The sequence below is a fragment of the Mobula hypostoma genome, chromosome 12, assembly GCF_963921235.1.
Source record: "Mobula hypostoma chromosome 12, sMobHyp1.1, whole genome shotgun sequence".
Taxonomy (NCBI): domain Eukaryota; kingdom Metazoa; phylum Chordata; class Chondrichthyes; order Myliobatiformes; family Myliobatidae; genus Mobula; species Mobula hypostoma.
Genome location: NC_086108.1, coordinates 54,745,127 through 54,768,197, shown reverse-complemented (window position 1 = coordinate 54,768,197; position 23,071 = coordinate 54,745,127). Strand labels below are relative to the sequence as shown.

The 23,071-nt window shown below is 40.0% G+C and overlaps 1 protein-coding gene across 4 annotated transcripts in view; it reads right to left on the bottom strand.

The window, feature by feature from the left end:
• The window catches only part of dnajc6 (DnaJ (Hsp40) homolog, subfamily C, member 6), a 132,986-nt gene that overhangs the window by 47,884 nt on the left and 62,031 nt on the right, over positions 1–23,071 (bottom strand). For all 4 annotated transcript variants that reach the window (XM_063064144.1, XM_063064145.1, XM_063064143.1 and 1 more), the window contains 4 exons: positions 9,097–9,230; positions 6,608–6,802; positions 5,234–5,351; positions 3,663–3,742 (listed from right to left, as the gene is read on the bottom strand). In XM_063064144.1, the coding sequence (XP_062920214.1) occupies positions 3,663–3,742; positions 5,234–5,351; positions 6,608–6,802; positions 9,097–9,230 (527 nt within the window). The remainder of the gene's footprint in view (positions 1–3,662; positions 3,743–5,233; positions 5,352–6,607; positions 6,803–9,096; positions 9,231–23,071) is intronic.

Sequence of the window (23,071 nt, the reverse complement as noted above, 5' to 3'; positions counted from 1 at the left end):
CTAACCTTTAAACTGTCCAGGAAACCAAAGATTTCAAAACTAGACATTCAAAATGCATCTCCTGTGCATCGCTTTCTGCAGACTTACTTCCTTAATCATTGATGTGTTATGAAAATCAATACACAATTTATGAACCTGCTCCATTAGAATTCTGAAGTTAAATTGGCATGTAAACAAATGCTCAGAGCTTTGCTGTCGCTTGGTCAGAGTCTTGCACCAATGCAGAACTACACAGCTAATGAAGGTCCTAATTTTAATGATCCAATATTTCTAATTAACTGAACAAAAACTGATTAAAAATCAATTAACTAAAAATGTAATCTCTCTCTTTATTCATGCAGAAGCACTATACTGCTTTGAATATTTTGTTTCGGAGAATGATGATGCTCACAGGAGAATGAGTTGAAATTCTGGAATTCACCAAGCATAATACAAAGTGCGATGCAGTTTATCACCTTTGACAATTGATGATCAGTACGGCTGAATTTTACTATATCCGAGCTTGCTGAAAGAAACAAGGAAGAAAACTGCAGAGCACAGACTACCATTTTATAATCCATGGCTACAGGGTTGGTGTCAGTAGATTATAGATCTGTTAGTATTACACTATGGTTCAAAAAGAATGGATGACCAAGTAAACTGCAGATCAGTTTGCTCAGTTTTAAGTGGTAGGCAAATTACTGAAGCTCATTCTAAATTATCACAGATTTCCTTGAGAAATATCACAGATTAATGACTCTGTGGTTAAGAAGGCATATGGTGCATTGGCCTTCATCAATCATGGGACTGAGTTTAGGAGCCTAGAGGTAATGTTGCAGTTATAAAGGACCCTGGTCAGACCCCACTTGGAGTACTGGGCTCAGTTCTGGTTGCCTCACTATAGGAACGATGTGGAAACCATAGAAAGGGTGCAGAGGAGATTTACAAGGACGTTGCCTGGATTGGGGAGCATGCCTTATGAGAATAGGTTGAATGAACTCGGTCTTTTCTCCTTGGAGTGACGGAGGATGAGAGGTGACCTGATAGAGGTGTATAAGATGATGAGAAGCATTGATCGTGTGGATAGTCAGAGGCTTTTTCCCAGAGCTGAAACGGTTGGTGCGAGAGGGCACAGTTTTAAGATGCTTGGAAGTAGGTACAGAGGAGATGTCAGGGGTCAGTTTTTTTTAAAAAAACGCAGAGAGTGGTGAGTGCGTGGAATGGGCTGCCGGCAATGGTGGTAGAGGCAAAAACAATAGGGTCTTTTAAGAGACTCCTAGATAGGTAGATGGAGCTTAGCTGGGCCATGGGTAACCTTAGGTAATTTCTAAGGTAAGGACATGTTCGGCACAGCTTTGTGGGCCGAAGGGCCTGTATTGTGCTGTAGGTTTTCTATGTTTAATCATGAGCAGTCAAGATGGACAGGTTAAGGGAAGGTTTTGCCTCAGTAATGCGACTGAATTTTTTGAGAAGGCAACAGGGAAGCCAGTTGGAGTAGAGCAATGAATGCACTTACATGGATTTTTGCAAAGCTTTCAATAAGGTTACATACACATGGTGGTCTGCTCAACAGAATAATAACCCGGGGATACAAATGAGAGGGGCCAATTGGATCTGTAATTAGCTCAGAAGCAAAAATATTTGACTATGATTATTTATGTGGGGGAAAAAGCTTGAAGGCTATTACTCACAAGATTCTACAGGGCTCAGCACTCAATCCCAAGCTCTTTCCAATATATTATGATTTAGACCTAAATGCAGAATGTGTGATAAAGAAATCTGCAGATAATGCAAAACTAACCTTGTGATTCACAGTGAGAAGAAAGCTTTAGAGCAGAGAAAAATATTCCATAATTCCTTGGTACAGAGGAAGCCATTCAGCATATTGAATCAGCAATGTCTCAGAGCAATACCATCAACCCCTGTAATCCATTTACCTCATTATACCATCAACTCTATCCACCCAATTCCCACACTCCAAATAAACCTACCAGGAAAATTTATTACAATTGTACAAGACACTAAAAAAAGTGAAATTTTACAAAATACTAAGATATTATAAGGACATACCAACTTGTTGTCTGGAAAAACCTGTTAATCAGGCACACAAGTCCTGAATGTACCAGATTATGCCTACTGAGGCACAATATTCATCATGAACTTCTGTCCACACTACTGTCACAACAAACTGCTCTGCAATCTAGACAATTTCAGCAACAAGGGAACCAATGTTTTCTTAATGCACAATAATTGTACACCAAACATGCAATGAGATGCAATTAACCTAATTCAATAACTGATCATCAGAGAACAATTCAGGAATTCTAAAATAGTGAGGCAAAAAAAAAAATCAGTTGGTTAACTTCGATAAATGAACATTGATTCCAACGATATTTGGATAACTGTCCTACTTTCCATTGACATTTCTCCTAAGCAAATCGTTCAATCTCCCTTTTTAAGGTTTGCCTTTGTCCCTTCTGCTATTTCCTCTTCTCCTTTCTGGGTATTGTTTGCTTATTCCCCAATCTGATTATGTTTCTTGGGCATCTTCATGTTTTATTTTTATGAAATAAGAGTCACATATTGCAAAAATACTGATTAGGGTTCCTAAAGATCCAAAATATCAAAACCCTGCACCAACTTTTCAGCAACGCATTAATTTGCCAAATTCTCTTACTCTTATTAACACATAGGCTAAATCATTAAATACATTTAAGACTCAGTTGGATTTTTGCATAGTTCAGAAATTAAGGGTTATAGGAAAAAGGCAGGTAGGTGGAGCCATGCCCACAGCCAGGTCAGCCATGATCTTACTGAATGGCAGAGCAGGTTCAATGAGCCAGATGACCTACTTCTGCTCCCATTTCCTATGCTGAAGTACAATTCAGGACTTCATCCTTTTCCCTACCCATATCATTTATGCCAACATGCACAATAATTTCTGGTTGCTCACCCTCCCCTGGCCGGCTGGTGGCCTAGTGGCATCAGCGCCGGACTTCGGAGCAAAGGCTCCCGTGTTCGAATCCAGCCGGCTCCCTTGCACGCTTTCCACCTGTGCTGGGTTGAGCGACAAGCTAGCAACTCAGCCTCGTAAAAATAAGAAAGCCTGCTAAAAAAAAACGCCGTCAAATGACGGTGTCCCGATAACTCCACTGAGAGTTATCTTCTTCTTTCACCCTCCTCATTGAGAATGTTCAGCAACCACTGAGACATCACCGACCATGGATGGCAGCTTCGCCCTGGAGACCTGTTTGTAGTCACAGACTCTGCTCCACCCTCTCCCCCCCCCCACTCCCACCGCATCCCCAAGTATTGAGTTATCTGCTACCTAGTTTCCACCTGATAAAGATGCACAAATACAATTCTGCAAATGCAATTTCATTTTTGACTACCAAAATAAACCGACTGTAATGAGTAATGAACAACAAGAGCTGTCAGACAGAAAATTCTGAAAGAGAGCTGGGTTATAACATGACTTGAGTCAATAACAATGTAATAAATGACTCTGTTTGGACTGTGTTGAGCGGCAGAGGGTGGCGGTAGCAAAGAAGAAGAAATAATTTTGCAATTGACATTAACATTTGATAAATATTGTTCTAAGGACACAAAACGATACTTATCAAAAGAAAAATGCCCAGAAATTTATTTTGGTTAGATTAAAAGTACAATAAGCTCCTACTCACTTTGTAAACTTTAAAACAGTTGTTCCAGGAGCAATAAATCCAGTGTGGACTTGAATCTGAAATATCTGTGTGTTTGTTAGCTAAATTGGGAAAGCAAGCACAGCAAAAACATAAAATTCTAGTAATAAAGTCATGGATCAGCAACAGCATAGAGAAAATACAACTAAAGTTAGAAATATATAATGAATATAATTTATTGCATTGGACTATACTGTCAGTTTCAGATTCGAAAGCCACAAAGCTTTACTAAAGTGCACTGTTTAAATCTACCCAGTAGCATGATGATTGATAAGGAAGGTTTACCAATTTACTAGCTCACCATGGATTCTATGTCACTTAATTTGCTGGACTAATCTACCACAAGGAACCTTGCCAACTCCTTTACTGAAGGCCATTACACAACGGACAATCTCTTCCAAGAAACTCAGCAGGTCGAGCAGATTTCACGTTGCTGCATTTTCTTGTGTTTACACATACGCAACATCCATTGCCTTCCCCTCATCAATCATCTGCATCAGAAGCTCATAAAACTCAATCAAATTTGAAAGATGTGATCTCCCCTCTAAAGCCAGACTAACTAACCCTAATCAGTCCATGCTTTTGAGAATGCAAGTAAATCCTGTTCCTATGAATCAACTACAATCATTTCCATACTAATGTTGCAAAGCTCACTAGTCTATAATTTCCTAGTTTTTCTCTGTTGCTCTGTAACAAAGGAAAAACATAAACTTCTGGAACCTTGCCCGTGGCTAATGAGGCTACAAAGACGGTATCAAGACCTCCTCAACCTCCTCACTTGCCAGCATACCTCTCTCTAATTTCACCATCATCCATTCCCTTCTCCAACAACAAGTGAGGACTTTGCACATTTCCTCTGACACCACACAGAAATCTCTTTTGTCCTTCAGTGGACCCACAGTTTCCCAAGCTATCCTACAGCTCCAAATATATAATGGCTTGGGATTCTCCTTAAACTTACTTGCCAACGACACTTCATGGCCATTTTTAGTACTCTATATTTCTTGTTTTGCTGATTTTCTACTTCTTTTATATTCCTCAAGGGTCTTGTCTAATTTCTGAGTTCAACTTCCTAAATTTATCATGAACTTCCTTTTTTCTTTGACCAGACTTCAGTATCTCTTGCAATAAGCAACCTGCTAATGGAACTCAGCAGATTAAGCAGATGGAAAGTGAGGGGGTTGGGGGGGGGGAAGGAACTGTTGACATCTTAAGTTGAAACCCTGCATCATGACTGGTGCTGAACTGGTGCATAATAGGTTCAACAATCCAGGACCAAATGTGGCTGGTCTGCATCATGTGAAATTTGGTATGATTCTGGAAATATGAAACAAAAACCCTCAGCTTCATTTCAGCACATGCCACAATCTCCTAATGAAAGATTAGTGAAACAGTAAGAGTTTTTCATTGCTTTAATGATGCAAAAATCATTTAACTGATCCAGAGCAACAGCGTTTTATATTAGTAACCATAAACAGGAAAGGTTTGCTAACATAAGAGTAGAACAATTCACACATCCCTATTCAAAAAATGAAGCTACAACACTGTCTAACCTTTGCTTGAAGTCTTCCACCAATTGTTGACCGCATATGAAAGGCAGCAACAACAACATCTCCATGGGCACTAACACCCAAAGAAGCGAAGACTTTTCCCTCCTGGATTCGATGCTCTCTTTAGGATTTAAGAAATTTAAAATTAGTAATATTTTAAAATTAAAGATATTACTTTATAAAAAGAAAAATCCTATTTTGCTTTAAAAGCCCTTGACAGGTGGAGAAAAAGGCAAAATACTCCAAAGGTATCACTAGATTTTACACTCAAGGCATGATGCAGATAATCTGTAACCTCAGAAACATCAGCATATTAATTTCCATCAGAATTTACTGACCACTTTCTCCCAGAGAGAATACAATTTACATAGGTTGAAACAACAGGAATTCTGCAGATGCTGGAAATTCAAGCAACACACATCAAAGTTGCTGGTGAACACAGAAGGCCAGGCAGCATCTCTAGGAAGAGGTACAGTCGACGTTTCAGGCTGAGACCCTTCGTCAGGACTCCTGGCAAAGAGTCTCGGCCTGAAACGTCAACTGTACCTCTTCCTAGAGATGCTGCCTGGCCTGCTGCGTTCACCAGCAACTTTGATGTGTGTTACGTAGGTTCAGTTCTCTTTAGAACAGACCAGGGCAACAAGGCACAATCAGATCATTGTAGTTCCAATAATTTGTCACGAAAGGATGTTTCTCAAAGGAATGCTTAACAGGGAATTATTTATTCACTGTATGAAGCTTGTTTCAGGGGGAAGTTTGTCTTGTCTGGAAGGTTTCCAACCTTTGGTTTGCCATGGACCAATACCATTAGCAAGGGGTCCATGGACTCCAGTTTGGGGATCCCTGGTCTGGACATTCTTTCAGGGTCATTCACATCAGCATGTTGTGCACGGCCCCTAAAATTCATTCCATTCTACGCAATAGCACAATAGTTGTTACTGACCAAGTGAAAGTGAAAGCTTTTCAGCAGAGAAATCCCAACATTTTCTGGTTTTACTTCAGATTTCCAGCATTTAGCTTGCTTTGCTATCGTCTTCAGGATTTTTGTACTTAATAATCATTTTTATAAACTAGATACAGGTTTGGATAGAAAATAAATTTTGTTCACTGATTAAAAAACATCCTTATGTTACACTCAAATTGTCAACTATTTGTCAACATTATGTATCATAGTTAATTATTCTATTAAATCTATGTATGCAGTGACCGTACAGACAAAAATATTGATACTAAAATTGCAAACAATAGCTTCCAACGTCTAATGTTTTAAGCAGATACCAGGACTCAGAATGCCCACTGATCAAATACGTAGATTTACAGATGGTAATGTCTTTATGGGAAAATACTCTAAAATACTTGCTAAAGACAGAATCATACCTCATTTTATCATATTCTTGTGCAGTAGTAAAAATCTTTGTTTCACCAATAAAAACCTCAAAAAAAGGTCGGCAGCCAGTTCTCTGCTTGTTAAAGCAAGGGACTGGGCTCACTGTGATGGTTTTAATGACGATGGGCTTGCAATGTGGGAGCTTGGGTTTATCAGAAACCATTTCACAGATATATCCAATATACCTAAAATGAAAAAGGCAGCAATTTTATATACCATCATTGCCTAAATGAAAAAAACATTATCTTCAATATGAACTTTAAAACTAGAAGGTTGGTGAATTAACAACAGCAAGTTATGAGGGTAATTCCTCAAATTACAGCTAAAAATCTTTCTGGAAGGAGCTCATCACAGCTAAGACTTGGAACAGATCAGAAATAATGAGATGCAGAATGAAACAGATTATTATTTCTCTAATTATAACAGACTGAATAACAAGAGAGTAAGAGCTAATAGAACTTAACAAAATCATTTTGAAAAATGTCCTATGTCAGCTGAATGAAGGAACGTAGCATGACTGTACAATAACTGACCAGGCTGAATTGTCTATGTTTGTCGATCTATTATAATTGGGCAGCTTTTAGCATCTTCTGGTGGATACCACTACTATAATTATGAAAGAGTAACTTTGCTAATTCTATAACACAGCTATTCAGCAGTGCTGATGGAAGATAACTGTAAATGCTTCAGTCTTTTATCTGGCACTCACATGCTAGATGCCAGCATTACTGAGGACAGGGATATTCTTGGGAACATGTAGTCTCTTCAGCTTTTTGAATGCTCCATGTAGATTGGTTGTAGAGGGACTGCAAAGTTCCCTTCATCATTATAGTGCAAAGAGTATATTATGAAATGAAAATCAGTAGAGATACAGGTTTCCCCCGCCATCCAAAGGTAGAGCGTTCCTATGAAACGGTTCGTAAGCCGGAATGTCGTAAAGCGAAAAAACAATTACCATTTATTTATATGGGAAAATTTTGTGAGCGTTTGCAGACCCAAAAATAACCTACCAAATCATGCCAAGTAACAGATAAAACCTAAAATAACAGTAACATATAGTAAAAGCAGGAATGATATGATAAATACACAGCTTATATAAAGTAGAAATACTTTTCCACAATTATTGCCTGAACTGTTCTCCGTAGCGAAAATCTCACGCAAGCGCCATCGGCAAAAACACGGCGCAAGCGCTCTCCAGTAACCTTTAAGCTATGAAGCTGCCAAATCATACCAAATAACACGTAAAAATACACAGCCGATATAAAATAGAAATAATGTATGTACAGTGTAGTATCACTTACTGGGATTGGGAAAGCGCGGAGCACACTGATGGTGGTGTGTTAGACTGAGTCATCGGTGTTTGGGTGGTGCAGTGGCCCCCACCTTCCAGGCAGCGAATTGATACCGATCCGTGAAGCATGCAGCAGTAGCCGGGAGGCACACAGCACATCTTTAAGAAGAAAGTCAAAATAAACATGCTAATTAATTAGGTGCTGCCCGGCACGTAATTATCGGCCCAGATCAGTGCCGATTGCATCATCACCTCTGATCTGGGCCGACAATTATGTGTCGGGCGGCATCTAATTAATTATACATGTTTATTTTGGCTTTTTTCTTAAAGATGTGCTGTGTGTCTCCCGGCTACCACTGCATTCTCCGCGAATCGGTATCTGTCCGCGGCCTGGGGGTTGGGGTGGTGGGACACTGGGGTGTCATCTCATCGTCTGTTTCCATTAGAGCAGGTAGCTCATCTCCTATGACTAGCCGCCTCGATGTCAAAGGTCGAGGTTCGTCGTCTGCTGTGGCTGATGTGGAAGGCTTGCTTGACTGCTGAGCCTTGTGCATTTTTCTATCATACAGTTCTTTGTAAGCACTCAAACCATCCTGCAAATATCCCCTAAACCAACGTACCATTTCAAAATTAAAGTCGTACTTTATCATTACTCATTCGGTTTCGATTGTAATCCTTTCCTCTTCCAATGGCATCAGCTCTTCATCTATCAGTTCTTGGTCATGGGATGTCAAAACCTCTTCAACATCATCTTCATCAGCTTCCACAAGCCAAACTCACTTTGTCCTTACTTCGTTCACCACGATCGAAACACTTAATTATGGCTAGTTTTACGCTAAGTGTAACACCCTTACGAGCTCTTTCAGGCTTTTTCGACACCATAAAACTCATCTTGCAAACAGCTGCTCACAGACACATGTTTAAGCAATGCCGGCTGGAATGCAGTTCCAAATCCGGGGGAGAGCGGCTGCTCGGGGCGCGCGCTGTCTTTTATCGCGCGCTGATTTTTTTCACGCACTGCTTTTCTCATTACAGTGAAAACACCTTCTGTTAGTGAAAACAGGGTACTAATGTAGGTCTTTCGTAACAGTGAGGTTTCATAAAGCGAACGTTCAAAAAGCGGGGGACACCTGTATTCCAATACCCAGGAAAGGCTACTTTTAGTAGTTGATTTCTAAAATCTCTTACCTCCTATGTGAAGGCCAAAGTGCAGGCCCTGGTCGTTTTGTATTCAGCAACTGGATGGCTGGAATTGGGCAAGAGAACAGATGGCAGAAACAGAACATTCCACACACTAAAATGGCAGAGGCAGGGCACCCATCCTGGAAAGATTAAAACAAAGAAACAAAGCCAATATTCAAATTACGCAATACAGAAACTCGAACTAACAATCTCCAATAAATAAACACGGAGGCAAAATTAACTTTCAGAGTGGTTTGTGAAGGGAGATGGGGGGGACAAGGGGGTAAGAAAGAATCTTCTCCCTTTCTCCCATTTCTATTAATTTTACTCCAGAATCTCAGCCTGACAGCCTTCCTTTCTGCATGATCCAGCATCACAACCATTCCATACAGTGTGTATTACACAGAGTCAGGCATACAGAGCACTACCTCAACATACAAATGGCACCACCTGGGTCAAATCCAAATGATGTGTCGATCATCTCTCTCATCTGGTAATGTTCAAACAAATTAAGTACCTAAAACATTCACGAAAACAAGCTGCCGAGTCAGGTAACATCTATCATTTTTAAAAAATGTTACAAGTCTGGTTTGTTTGAACTATTTCTTTAACAATAGAAATATGTAATTGCAGTCACTGTATTGCAGATTTTCTCTTAAGGGTACATAGATAAACTTTAAACAACAAGGAGATTCAACTGAAATTAGCTTAGCCATCATAAGTAGAAAAAAAAGTTTAACTTTTAACAATGAACTGTAACTTGATGGTGATGAGTTCCTGTTTGTGATCAAAATTTGAACTGATTCCCCCTCTTCCTCCTTCCGTAGCAGCTCTTTATGGCTTGCCCCTGATCAGCTGCAATTGCTGGTTCCACCATTGCAAATATTTTTCTTCATGTGTGAGCCATGCAAGAATTAACTACAATTCTCTCATGTTGCTGTCATCATGCTCTCCCACATCAATACCCACAATAACGAGGCTTCAATTACGCTCAGTCAATTCAAATGCATGGGCCATATAGTTTGCATGCCTGACAAATTCCCAGAACACACAAGTCACTTTGCTTCCCATCGAAGCAAAGATTTTCAAGGCACAAATAAAACAAAAAGGATATGCTCAGTTCACTTAAGCGATGAAAATTCCTGTCTCGTGACCACTCAGAAGGGTGGTCACAGCCAAGGTGCAGGCAGCAGATAGTCAGCTGATCCCCAGAAAAGGTGGAGTGAACAGGGAGACGGTGCAGGTTGCTACTGCGGCCATTTCTCGCGGAAACATATACTCCTTAGGATACAGCCGGTGGGTGGTGGAGAAAATGACCTGCCAAGTTACAGCTGCAGCCACCAGGTCAGTGGCACTGGGGCTGGTAATGTCAGGCAGCGCAATCGCAATAGGAGGTTCAATACTTAAGGGAACAGACAGGAGATTCTCTGGCCACAAAGGAGACACCAGGAAGGTATGCTGCCTCCCGGCTGTCAGTGTTGATGACATCTTGGAATGGCTTCAGAACATTCAAAGGGGAACTGGGAATAGTCAGAGGCTGTGGTGCACATTGGCATTGCTAGAAAAGGGAAGGAGGTCATTTGCAGAAAGTAGAGGGAGTTAGAAAAGAGGTTGAAAAACAGGACCTCAAAGGCAGTAACTTCGGGATTACTCCTGCTGCCAAGAGCTGTTCAGATCAGGAATAGAAAGATAGAACAGGTGAATGTGTTGCTGAGGAATAGGTTCAAGGGGCAGGAACAACCTCAACAAGAGTACAGGCTGCACCTGAACTGGAGGGGAAGTATCCTGGCTGAGACCTTTGCTAGAGCCACAGGGGAGGGGGTAAACTAGTTTGGCATGGGGATGGGAACAGAACACCAGGTCCAAGTGGAGGGATTGAGAGGAATGTAGATATCATGTCCAGTAAGTCTGTAAGGAAGGACAGGCAGAATTGAGGTAATACATGCAATGGGGAGATGAGACAAAATATTTGTATTTTAATGCTTGGAATATTATGGGCAAGGGTGAACAATTTAGAGCATGGATCATTACATGGAACTATGATGCTGTGGTCAATACAGAGACTTGAATACGAGAAGGACAGAATTGGATGTTTAATGTTCCAGGGTTTTGATGCTTCAGAAAAGATATAAAAGGAGGTAGAAGAGAATTGCGTGGCAGATGCTGGACAGGAGGGGAGCTGCACTATTAACCAGGAACAATATCACGGCTGCACTATTAATCAGGAAGAGTATCACAGCTGTACTATTAATCAGGAAGAGTATCACAGCTGCACTATTAATCAGGAACAGTATCACAGCTGCACTATTAATCAGGAAGAGTATCACAGCTGCACTATTAATCAGGAACAGTATCACAGCTGCACTATTAATCAAGTAAGAGTATCACAGCTGCACTACTAATCAGAAAGAGTATCACAGCTGCACTACTAATCAGAAAGAGCATCACAGCTGCACTATTAATCAGAAAGAGTATCACAGCTGCATTATTAATCAAGAAGAGTATCACAGCTGCACTATTAATCAGGAAGAGTATCACAGCTGCACTTATTCAGGACGTAATGGCAGGCTGCATAGGTAGAACAGAAAAAGAAAGGTGCAATCACTCTAATGGGATTATATTACAGACTCCCTAATAGATACCATGATATTGAGGAACAGATATACAGACAGATAAGGGAAACGTGTAAAAACAGGGCTCTTGTCATGGGCAACTTCAAATTCTTTAACAGAGACTGTGATATCTTTAGTGCAAGAGGTTAGATGAGGCAAAATTTATTAGGTACATATGGTGGGCTTTTTATACCAATACTATAGATTGCCCAATGAGAGGAGAGGCCATACTGGACCTGGTGTTGGGCAATTAGCCGAGCCAGGTGACTGGCCTTTCAATAAGAGAACAGTTAGGGAAGAGTGATCACAACCCCTTAAATTATAAGATAGCAATACATAAGTATGAAACGGGAGAGTATTAAATGGGAAGAGGGCAAATTATGAGTGTATTAGGCAGAAGTTAGGGAGAGTTAATTGTGAACAATTGTTTATTAGCAAGTTTATATCTGACATGTGAAGGATGTTTACAGAACAACTGCACAGCGTATGGGACAGGTATGTTCCAGTAAGAAGGGTGGGAAATGATGGCAAGGTAAGGAAAGCTTGGATGTTGAGAAGTGGTGAATTTAATTAAGAAGAAAAAGGAAATTTATTAATGCTCAGGAAGCTGAAAATCAAACAGATCCCTTGAGGACTATTTGAAAGCCAAAAAAGGTGAATTAGGAAAGTGGCAGCGCCATGAAAAGTCTTTAGTAAGCAGGCTTAAAGAGAATCATAAGGCATTCTATATTTTATATATATATATATACACACACACACACACACACACACACACACACAGAGCAAGCTTTTAACAAGAGAGATGGTAAGGCCACTTATGGATGAATAAAAAAAACATGTGCTTGGACACAGAAGTTGTGGGTGAGATCCCAAATGAGTACTCTTTATAGCACACACAAAATGCTGAGGTACTCAGCAGGCCAGGCAGCATTTATGGAAAAGAGTAAACAGCCGATGTTTCGGGCTGAGACCCTTCAACGGGACTGGTGAAAAAATAATGAGAAGACGGATTTAGAAGGGAGGGAAGGAAGAAACACAAGGTGATAGGTGAAACTGGGAGGGGTGAAGTAAAGAGCTGGGAAGTTGATTGGTGAAAGAGATACAGAGTTGGAGAAGAGGGAATCTAATAGGAGAGGACAAAAGGCCATGGAAGAAAGAAAAGGGGGGGGGGAGAAGCACCATAGGGAGGTGATGGGCAGGCAAGAAGATAAGGTGAGAGGGGGAAAGAGGGAGATAGGGAATAGAGAAGGGGGTGAGGTATTACCGGAAGTTCAAGAAAGGAACACAAGGCTTTGTTCCTCTAACCTGAGTGTGGCCTCATCATGGCAGCAGAGGAGGCCATGGATGGATGTGTCGGAGTGAGAATGGGAAGCGGAATTAAAATCGGTGGCCACAGGGTGATCTTGCTTTTTCTGGCTGTTGGAGCTTAGTACTGGGGGCACGAGATACAATAGATGACCCCAACAGATTCACAGGTGAAGCAATGCTTAATCAGGAAGGACCATTTGGGGCACTGAATGGCAGTGAGGGGGGAGGCGTAGGGGCAGGTGTGCTCCGGTGTAGCCTCTTGTACATTGGTGAGATCCAACATAGCTTGGGAGACTGCTTCACCAAACACTTGCACTCTGTCCACCAGAAAAAGCGGGGTCTCCCAGTGGCCACCCATTTTAATTCCCCGCCCCATTCCCATGTCCAACCTGAGCCTCCAACCTGATGAAATGAACATTGATTTCTCAAATTTCCAGTAATTCCTCCCACCCCCTCTCTATTCCCCATCCCCTTTTCCCTCTCAGCTCATCTCCTTGCCTGCCCATCGCCTACCTGTCGTGCTCCTCTCCCTTCCCTTTCTTCCATGGCCTTCTGTCCTCTCCTATCAGATTCCCCCTTCTCCAGCCCTGTATCTCTTTCTCCAATCAACTTCCCAGCAATTTACTTCACACCTCCCCCGTCCCAGTTTCACCTATCAGCTGGTGCTTCTTCCTCCCCTCCCTTCTAACTCCTCATCTTTTTTTCCTCCAGTCGTGATGAAGGGTCTTGGTCCAAAATATCAACTGTACTCTTTTCCATTGATGCTGCCTGGCCTGCTGAGTTCCTCCAGCACTTTGTGTGTGTTGCTTGGATTTCCAGCATCTGTAGATTTTCTCGTTTGTGATTGGAGTACTCTGCGTTGATACTTACCAAGGAGAAGGACATGGAGGGTAGTGAAATCAGTGTGGAGTGCGTGGGGCACTTTCAGATAAAAGAGGAGGTAGAGTCGGGTCTCTTGAGAGGTGGATAAGTCCACAGGTCCTGATGTGATATGCTATAGATTATTGAGAAAGGCCAAAGGTTAGATTAATGGGGCTTTGACTACAGTTTTATGCCCCCTCTAGTCACTAAAAAGGTCCTAATGTTGTTCCATTATTCAAGAAGTGAAACCAAGAAGGTGTGTCTTACATTAGTAATACAGAAGCTACCGGAAACAATTCTTAGGATCAGTATTTATGAGCATTTGTAAAACTATGGCCTAATTAGGAACAGTCTTTGTGCAAGGCAAGTCATGTCGTAATAACATGATAAGAGTTTTTTGAGCAGATGAGGAAAGTGATCAAAGGAGGTAGATCTCTAGACTAACATCATAAATGGCTGTGATGCTTCACTCCCTGACGAGTTGGACACCTTTTATGCACACTTTGAAAGGGAGAATACTTGTGCAAATCCCTGCGGTATTTGGCGTCCCTCTGATATGTTTCAGAGGCTGATGTCTGAACATCTTTCAAGAGGGTGAACCCTTGCACAGCATCAGGACCAAGTGGTATACGTAGTAGGGCACTGAAAACCTGTGCCTACCAACTGGCTGGAATGTTCAAAGACATCTTCAATCTCATACTGATGAAGTCAAAGTCCCCACCAGCTTCAAAAAGGCAGCAATCATATTGGTGCACAAAAAGAGCAGGATGAGCTGCCTCTATGACTATCACCCAGTAGAATTCACATCCACTGTGGTGAAATTCCTTGAGGGGTTGGTCATGGCTGGAATTAACTCCTGGCTGAGGAAGAACCTAGACCCATTGCAATATTCCTACCACCACAACAGTTCTACAGTGAATACAATCTCACTGGTTCTCCACTCAGCCTTGAACCACCTGGAAAACAGCAAGCCCTATGTCAGGCTACTGTTTATAGGTTACATTCAGCAAACAATACCATCATCCCCTCAGTACTGATCAATAAGTTTCCAAACCTGGGGCTCTGTATCTCCCTCTGCAACCAGATCTCTGACTTCCTCTCTGGTCAGTGTGGATTGGAAATAACATCTCCTCCTCACTGACAATCAGTACAGGCACACCTCAAGCATGTGTGCTTCACTCATTCTCTACACTCATGACTGTGTGGCCCATGACACAACTGTTGTTGGCAGGTTCTCATATGGTGAGGTGGAGTGAGACAGATCAGCTGGTTAAGTGGCTTTGCAACAACGTTGCAATCAATGTCAGTGAGACCACGCAATTGATTGTGGACTTCAGGAAGGGGAAATCATAAGAACACACAGCAGTTCACATTGAGGGGTCAACAGTGAAAACTGGTGAGCAGCTTCAAGTTCCTAAGTTGTCAACATCTCTGAAGATCCATATTGGGACCAACATAATGATGTAATTATGAAGAAAGCACAGCAGCAGCTATATTTCATTGGAAGTTTGAGGAGATTTGTTAAGTACTGTTGAGAGCATTCTGACTGGTTGCATCTCAACAATCCGTATGGAGGCACCTACGCACAGGCAGAAAAAGCTGCAGAGATTTGTAAACTAAGCCAGCTCCATCATGGACACCAGTCTCTCCAGCACTGAAGAATCTTCAAAAGGCAATACCTCAAGGCAGCATCCATCAAAAAGGACCCTCGCCATCCAGAACATGCCCTCTTCTCAATACTACTATCAATGAGGTGTAGGACTGAAGAAAGACACTTAACATCTTAGGAACTCCTCTTCCGCCATCAGATTTCTGAATGGTCCATGAACACCACCTCACTATCTTGCTCTTTTTATGTACTATTTATTTTTTATATATTCCTATTGTAAATTAGAATAATTTTTACATATTGCACTGCCACAAAACAAATTTCACGACATTTGTCAGCAATAATAAACACAATTCTGCTTCTAGGATACTGTCTGGATTTTAGTAAGAGGATTGACAAGATTCCTTGTGGCAGTTTCATTCAGAAGATTAAGTTGCATGGTACCCATGGTGACTTAGCTGTTCAGATTCGGAACTGCCTTCCCCATAGAAGACAAGAGGGGAGTGATCAATGAGACTTATTCTGGCTGGAGGTCTGTAACTAGTGGCGTTCTGCAGGGATCCTTACTGGGAACTCTAATGTTTGTAATGTACATATACGAACTGAATAAAAACGTAGATGATGGGTTACTGAATTTGCAGATGATACAAAGATTGGTGGTATTGTGGATAGTGTAGAAGATTGCCAAAAGATACAGCAGGATGTAGATTAGTTGCAGTTGGGCAGAGAAATGGCAGATGGAATTTAATCCTGCCAAAATGCAGCTTTATAAAACTTGAGTTAAACTGTATCTGGAGTAATGTACTCAGTCCTGGTTGCCACGTTATCAGAATCATGTCAAGACTGGAGAGAGTGCGGAATAGATTTAACAGAACGCTTTCCTAGATTACACGGTACATGCTGCAAGGAGAGGTTGGGCGAACCTGGGTTGCTCTCTCTGGAGCAGAAGCAGAGGATTAGTTTATCAGATTATCAGAGGAATAGAGAGTAGACAGATAGCATCTTTTTCTCAGGATCAAAATACTAGAGGAGATGCATTTAAGGTGAGAAGGGTTAAGTTCAAAGGAGATGTGCAGGGCAGGTTTACACACACACACACACACACACACACACACACACACACACACACACACACACACACACACTCTCTCTCTCTCTGCACTGCCAGCCAGGGGTAGTGGTGAAGGCAAGTATGATAGGTGTTTAAGATGCTCTCAGATAAGCAATGTATGTGCAAAGAATAGAAGGATAGGCATTAATTTAATGAGGCATTTGAGTACTAGTTTTGCACAACATCATGAGCTGAAGAGCCTGTTCCTGGCTGTAGTGCTTAATGGAGACATAGCATCCAGGAAGGCAATGAGCATCTCAGTTCCTTTGATAGGAGCAATAGAGGTCAAGCAAAAATAATAGCAAAGGCAGAGGACCTTGAAAACAACCCCCACAAGTGGTTCCGGTGACATCATTGTCCAGAATGACAGCTTAAATCAATAGCTCCTCTGGAAAAACGTATATTTTGCCCCGTTAATCCATCAAATATAAGATCTTTCGAAAATATCTGAATTGATAGGGGGGCAAGAATGGGGAAAAAGAATGGAGATAATAAAAGCATCACTGCGGAGCCTATGGATGAGAGGGGTGCAACAGGTGGCTGTCCTACCCGAACGCGTGCTCGTGAGGCTGATGATGGGTCTCGTTCAGTCGAAGCAGCAAATGTGATAAAAACTCTGGAAGAGATATGGGGATTCCAAAAAGATATAAAACAGCAACTAAATGATATCAAGTCAGAGCTCACCAATGTCAATCAAAAAATAGTGGTGGCAGAGACACGAATTGAGAAGGTGGAAGATCGCGTGCAAAACATGGAACGGATACTAAGTAAGACAATAAAAATATTAAATCAACAAGAAAGTAAACTGCTTGACCAGGAGGGAAGATCACGACAAAAAAATATCAGGATATACAATGTTCCCGAAGGAGCAAAGGGTTTGTCTATGATGGAGTTTGTAGGAAAGTTGCTGCGGGTGGTGCTGGACTCAACTATGGAACTTGAAATTGAGAGGGCGCATCGTGCGCTCCTCCCGAGGCCTACTGAAGACAGAGAAGATAAGCCATTCTCTATAGTAATTAGACTCCTTCCATACAATACCAAGGTGGAGATTCTACGAAGGGCCTGGGAAAAGAAGAAGGTGTTTCTGAAGGGGAAATTAATATATTTTGATCAAGATTACCCCCTGGTGGTCCTACAGAAATGTGAGGAATACTCTGAAGTAAAGTGAATATTAAAGCAAGGAAAGATTAGATTCCAAACTCCATACCCTGCTAAACTGCGGTTGTTTTATGAAGATGAGATGCAACTGTATCAGACAGTGGAAGAGGCGACGACAGACATGAAGAACAGAGGGTTGCCCGTTAGCGTGGTCAAATCAAGGGAAAGCCTGGCTGAGCAGTTATCCCAATTTGCTTGGGAAATAGTAAGAGAACCGAGAAAGCAGGGGACAGGAGGTGGGCGAGAGAAGAATTATCAGGAAGGGACTGTGAGTTTTCCAAAGACAGCCCTCACCCCCTCCAGAAGAGCCATAAGGTTTGGCTAACTTTAAAAATGTTATCAATCAAATTTCCACGAGATTCTAAACATATGTGTGACTTTTTAGATAACCTAGATTTCCCTAAGATTACACATGATATACCCTCTATGTTAGAATCTTCCTTTACTACTGACGAGATCAAGAATGTTATTTTCTCTATGAATTCGGGGAAAGCTCCTGGCCCTGATGGGTTTACCGTGGAATTAAAAAAAATTTGTTTGCACCCTCATTAGTCCCCTGGTTATCCAGGATTCTGGAGGCCTCATTAAAACTTGGTAAACTACCAGAATCCTTTTATAGACCCTCGATCTCTTTCATACTAAAGAAGGATAAAGACCCTGCTCAATGTGCATCTTATAGACCAACATCCTTGCTAAATGTTGACTCTAAGATTTTTTCTAAATTATTAGCAAATAGACTAGAAAAAGCACTTCCTTATATTATTTCGGAAGACCAAACAGGTTTTATTAAGAATTGTTACTCTTTTTATAATATTCGTACACTTTTAAATATTGTCTATACCCCGTCACAAAACGATCCGGAATGTGTCATTTCCCTTGACGCTGAAAAAGCCTTTGACAGGGTCGAATGGCCCTACTTATTTAAGGTGCTTGAAATGTTTAACTTCAGCCCGAAATTTATATCCTGGATCAAATTGTTATACCACTCTCCTACGGCCTCAGTTCGTACTAACACTCTTCATTCACCTTTTTTCCCTCTCTTTCGAGGTACCAGATAAGGTTGTCCTCTTAGCCCTTTATTATTTGATATTGCATTAGAACCTCTTGCAATTGCTATTCGAGAATCTCCTAACATTATTAGTATAACTCGTGGGTTAAAGTCTCATAAAGTATCACTTTATGCTGATGACTTACTTTTATATATTTCTAATCCTCAAAAATCTACTCCAGCATCCAGATTTATTAGCACAATTTAGTCTCTTTTCAGGATACAAATTAAATCTTAGTAAGAGTGAACTCTTCCCTATTAATAAGCATGTTCCCTTATATCAGAACCTGCCACTTAGATTGGTTAATAATCATTCTTCATATTTTGGGATTAAAATTACCTGTAAACACAAGGATTTATTTAAGACTAATTTCTTACTCTTAATTGACTATATTACACAACTTTCCTATAAATGGTCTCCACTTTATTTAACTTTGACTGGTCATATTAATGCTGTTAAAATGTTTATTCTGCCAAAATTTTTGTATATATTTCAGGCATTACCGATTTTTGTTCCAAAATCCTTTTTTGGTAGACTCGAAACTCTCTTCATTTATTTCCGAGATTGGGTAGAATACATCTACAGAAAGCTAAGAGAGATGGAGGCTTGGCATTACCTAACTTTAGATTTTATTATTGGGCAATTAATATTTGACACATGAAATTTTGGTTATTCGACCAAGATACACTATCCATTCCTAACTGGGTAGTTTTGGAATTACATTCTGTTCAAGGCTATGCACTTGGCTCTATATGAGGTTCTTCTCTTCCTTCCGATTTGAAACGTTATAAACAGGTTTGCAACCCGATAGTTAAACATACCTTACACATTTGGTTTCAATTCCGAAAATTTTTCGATCTTAATCAATTTGTGCTAGCAATTCCTATTATTGGCAATATATTTTTTCTTCCCTCCTCTATGGACCGTGCCTTTCAAATTTGGAAGACTAATGGTATATCACGGTTTTTTGATTTACTTTCAGATGGATCCCTTATGTCTTTTAATCAGTTACCTAACAAATATAATTTACCAAGGACACGTTTTTTTTTAGATATTTGCAAGTTAGAAATTTCCTAAATACCATACTTTCTTCCCCTCCGGCATTACCCCCTACAAATATTTTAGACGCTATCACTAACCTCAACCCGTGTCAGAAAGGTGTAACGGCTATTATTTGTAATATTATCATGAAATTTAGGATGGCTCCATTCAATAAGATTAGGACCGACTGGGAAAAGGAATTGGGCCTCATTATCTCGGCGGATGACTGGGCTCATATTTTACAACTAGTTAATACTTCCTCTAACTGTTCCAAACACTCCTTAATTCAGTTTAAAGTTGTCCACAGAGCACACATGTCTAAAGATAAATTAGCTCGTTTTTATTCTCATATTAACCCACTTTGTAATAGATGACATGGCGAGATAGCCTCCCTGACCCATATGTTTTGGTCTTGTCCTACTCTGGAAACTTTTTGGAAAAACATTTTTAATATTATTTCAAAGGTTTTGAATAGTGATATTTCTCCCCATCCTATTACTGCTATCTTTGGATTACCTAAAACTTCTAGTAATTTATCTCCCTCAGCACGTAAAATGATTGCATTTCTTACTTTAATGGCGAAAAGGTGTATTTTACAACATTGGAAGGAGATTAATGCCCCAACTACGTTTTTCTGGTTCTCTCAAACAATTCTGTGTCTAAATTTGGAAAAAATCAGAAGTAATCTTTATGATACTTCAGTTAACTTTGAACAGACCTGGAGATCTTTTATTCAATATTTTCATTTAATGCAACTTTTTTTCTCTCTGATCATATATATACCCCCTTCGTGGATTTTATCTGCTATTAATGGAGGCCGGGTTTGAGGACGTGATTGTTTAATCTGGTTAAGTCTACTATTTACTTAGCTAGCCCATTGCTTTGCTTTGTAGCTTAGTAGCACGGTAGTTTTTTTTGGGGGGGCAGTTTCTTCGGGGTTTTTTTTTTCCTCTTTACCGTTATATAGAAAACTAGTATACAATTATATTACCTTGTTATTTTTTAACTAACCTATGTTGTTTTCATTGGTTTTATTTGTATTAATATTTCTTGTATATCTATATCGTAACAATGTATTGGTTGCTATATGTTTTACCCTGTGTGTACTAATTTAATAAAAAGATTTAAAAAGAAAGAAAAAATGTTGATAAGCTAAATGGAAGCAAAAATAGATGGTGCTATACCCATCTCAAGAAATACTTATTATAAAGTGGATTTTATATTACTCAATTTTTTTTTCTTCATTCATTCATTCACTCCTTTTTCCCCACCTAAATGGGAATATATATATATGGGAGGAATACACAGGGAAATCTTTTCTGTGTGATGGACATAGATTTGTTCACTTTTTCTGGGTACTGCAATGGGGGCCTTCAACTCACAGGTAGGAGGGGCTATCCCCCAGAGCTAGACTTTTTCTCTAGCTCAACCCAGGGTCATCTACTGGAGACCTCAGCCTTGGAATCACGCCTTTGTTGCCTTTCTTTTATTATTCACCTTTCTTGGCTCTTATTTGTTCAGGGAATAGATTGATTAAGTTTTATTCTGCCAATTTCAATGATATACTGTATTGACAGATACATACACATGGCTAAGGACAAAGTAAAATTCCATCCAAAATGAAAAAGGAACAAGCCCACGTAGTATGTTTACAGGAAACTCACTTAAGTGATAATGAACATGGAAAACTAAAGAGAATGGGCTTCACTGATTTGTTTTTCTCCTCATATGAATCAGGACATAGGAGAGGAGTTGCTATTCTTATCTCAAGCAAGCTAAATTTGGAAAAAGCATTCCAAATGGGAGATAAGGAGCGCAGGTATATTCTAGTAATGGGGAATATAGATGGAAATCCAGTTGCTCTATTGAATATATACGCACCCCCCAGGAAGTGATATTAGTTTCTTTCAAAAAATTACTAATATTATTGTAATGGAAACAGAAGGTCTCCTCATATGTGGGGGAGACTTGAATTTACAGTTACAACCAAAGTTAGACTCTTCCAATAGAAAAACCTATGAAACAAAATACTTACATAAGAAAATTAATACACTTTTTGAGGATGTTGGTCCAATTGATATATAGAGGGACCTTTTCTCCGACATTATCCTGCCCCCCATTCTGTATATACAAGAATAGACTATTTCCTAACACTTGGAAAAGACAAAGACAAAATAAACACCTGTGGAATTGGGACAATAGATGTAAGTGACCATGCACCTATATAATTATCTGTTGATTTTGACCTACAACCAAAGAATACTATTTGGAAACTAAATTCAAGTATACTCAATGATCCCTACTTTAAGGAACAAATTAAAAAAGAAATTGGTCTTTACTTAGAATTCAATGATAATGAAGAGGTTTCACCTCCCATTCTATGGGATACTCTGAAGGCTGTCTAAAGAGGGAAAGTTATAGTGATATCTTCATATAAGAAAAAATAAGGAATAAAATATCAGAGGAATTACAAAATAGGCTGAAGGAACTAGAAAAAAAACACAAATTGAATTTGGCACAGGATATATTAGAGGAAATTTTAAAAATAAGGAATGAAATTAATAGTTTGGCTACACAAGAAATCAGAAAAAAAATTAATGTTTCTGAAACAGAGACGTTATGAAATTGGATCTAAGTCTATGAAAATACTGGCATGGAAACTGAAAAAAAAGATAACAGAAAAAACAATTCATAGAAACAGGGATCCAAGAACAAAAATAATTTAAAAAAAAAATTAGCTAAGTGAAATTCAAGAACCTTTTGAAGTGTTTTACAAAACTCTATATTCCAAAGTTCCAGGGGGAAGCATAACCCAAATTGACACCTTCCTGAATTCTCTAGAGTTACCCACCTTAAGCGAAGAACAAAATAGAACAATGACTGCTAATGTAAGTGAAGTTGAACTAAAAGCTGCAATTAGTAGGCTTAAATTAAGCAAGTCACCAGGATCAGATGGGTATACGGCAAAGTGGTACAAAGAATTTAAAAATGAGTTAATTCCTATTTTACTCCCCACACTGAACTGGGGTCTAAAAGAGGCACAAATGCCACCCAGCTGGAAGGAAGCGATAATCTCAGCTATACCGAAAGAAGGCAAGGATAAAATGGAATGTGGGTCATTTAGACCAATATCCGTTCTTAATGTAGATTATAGATTATTTACTTCCATCATGGCCAAACGATTAGAAGAATTTCTACCCACACTGATACATAATGATCCGACAAGGGTTAT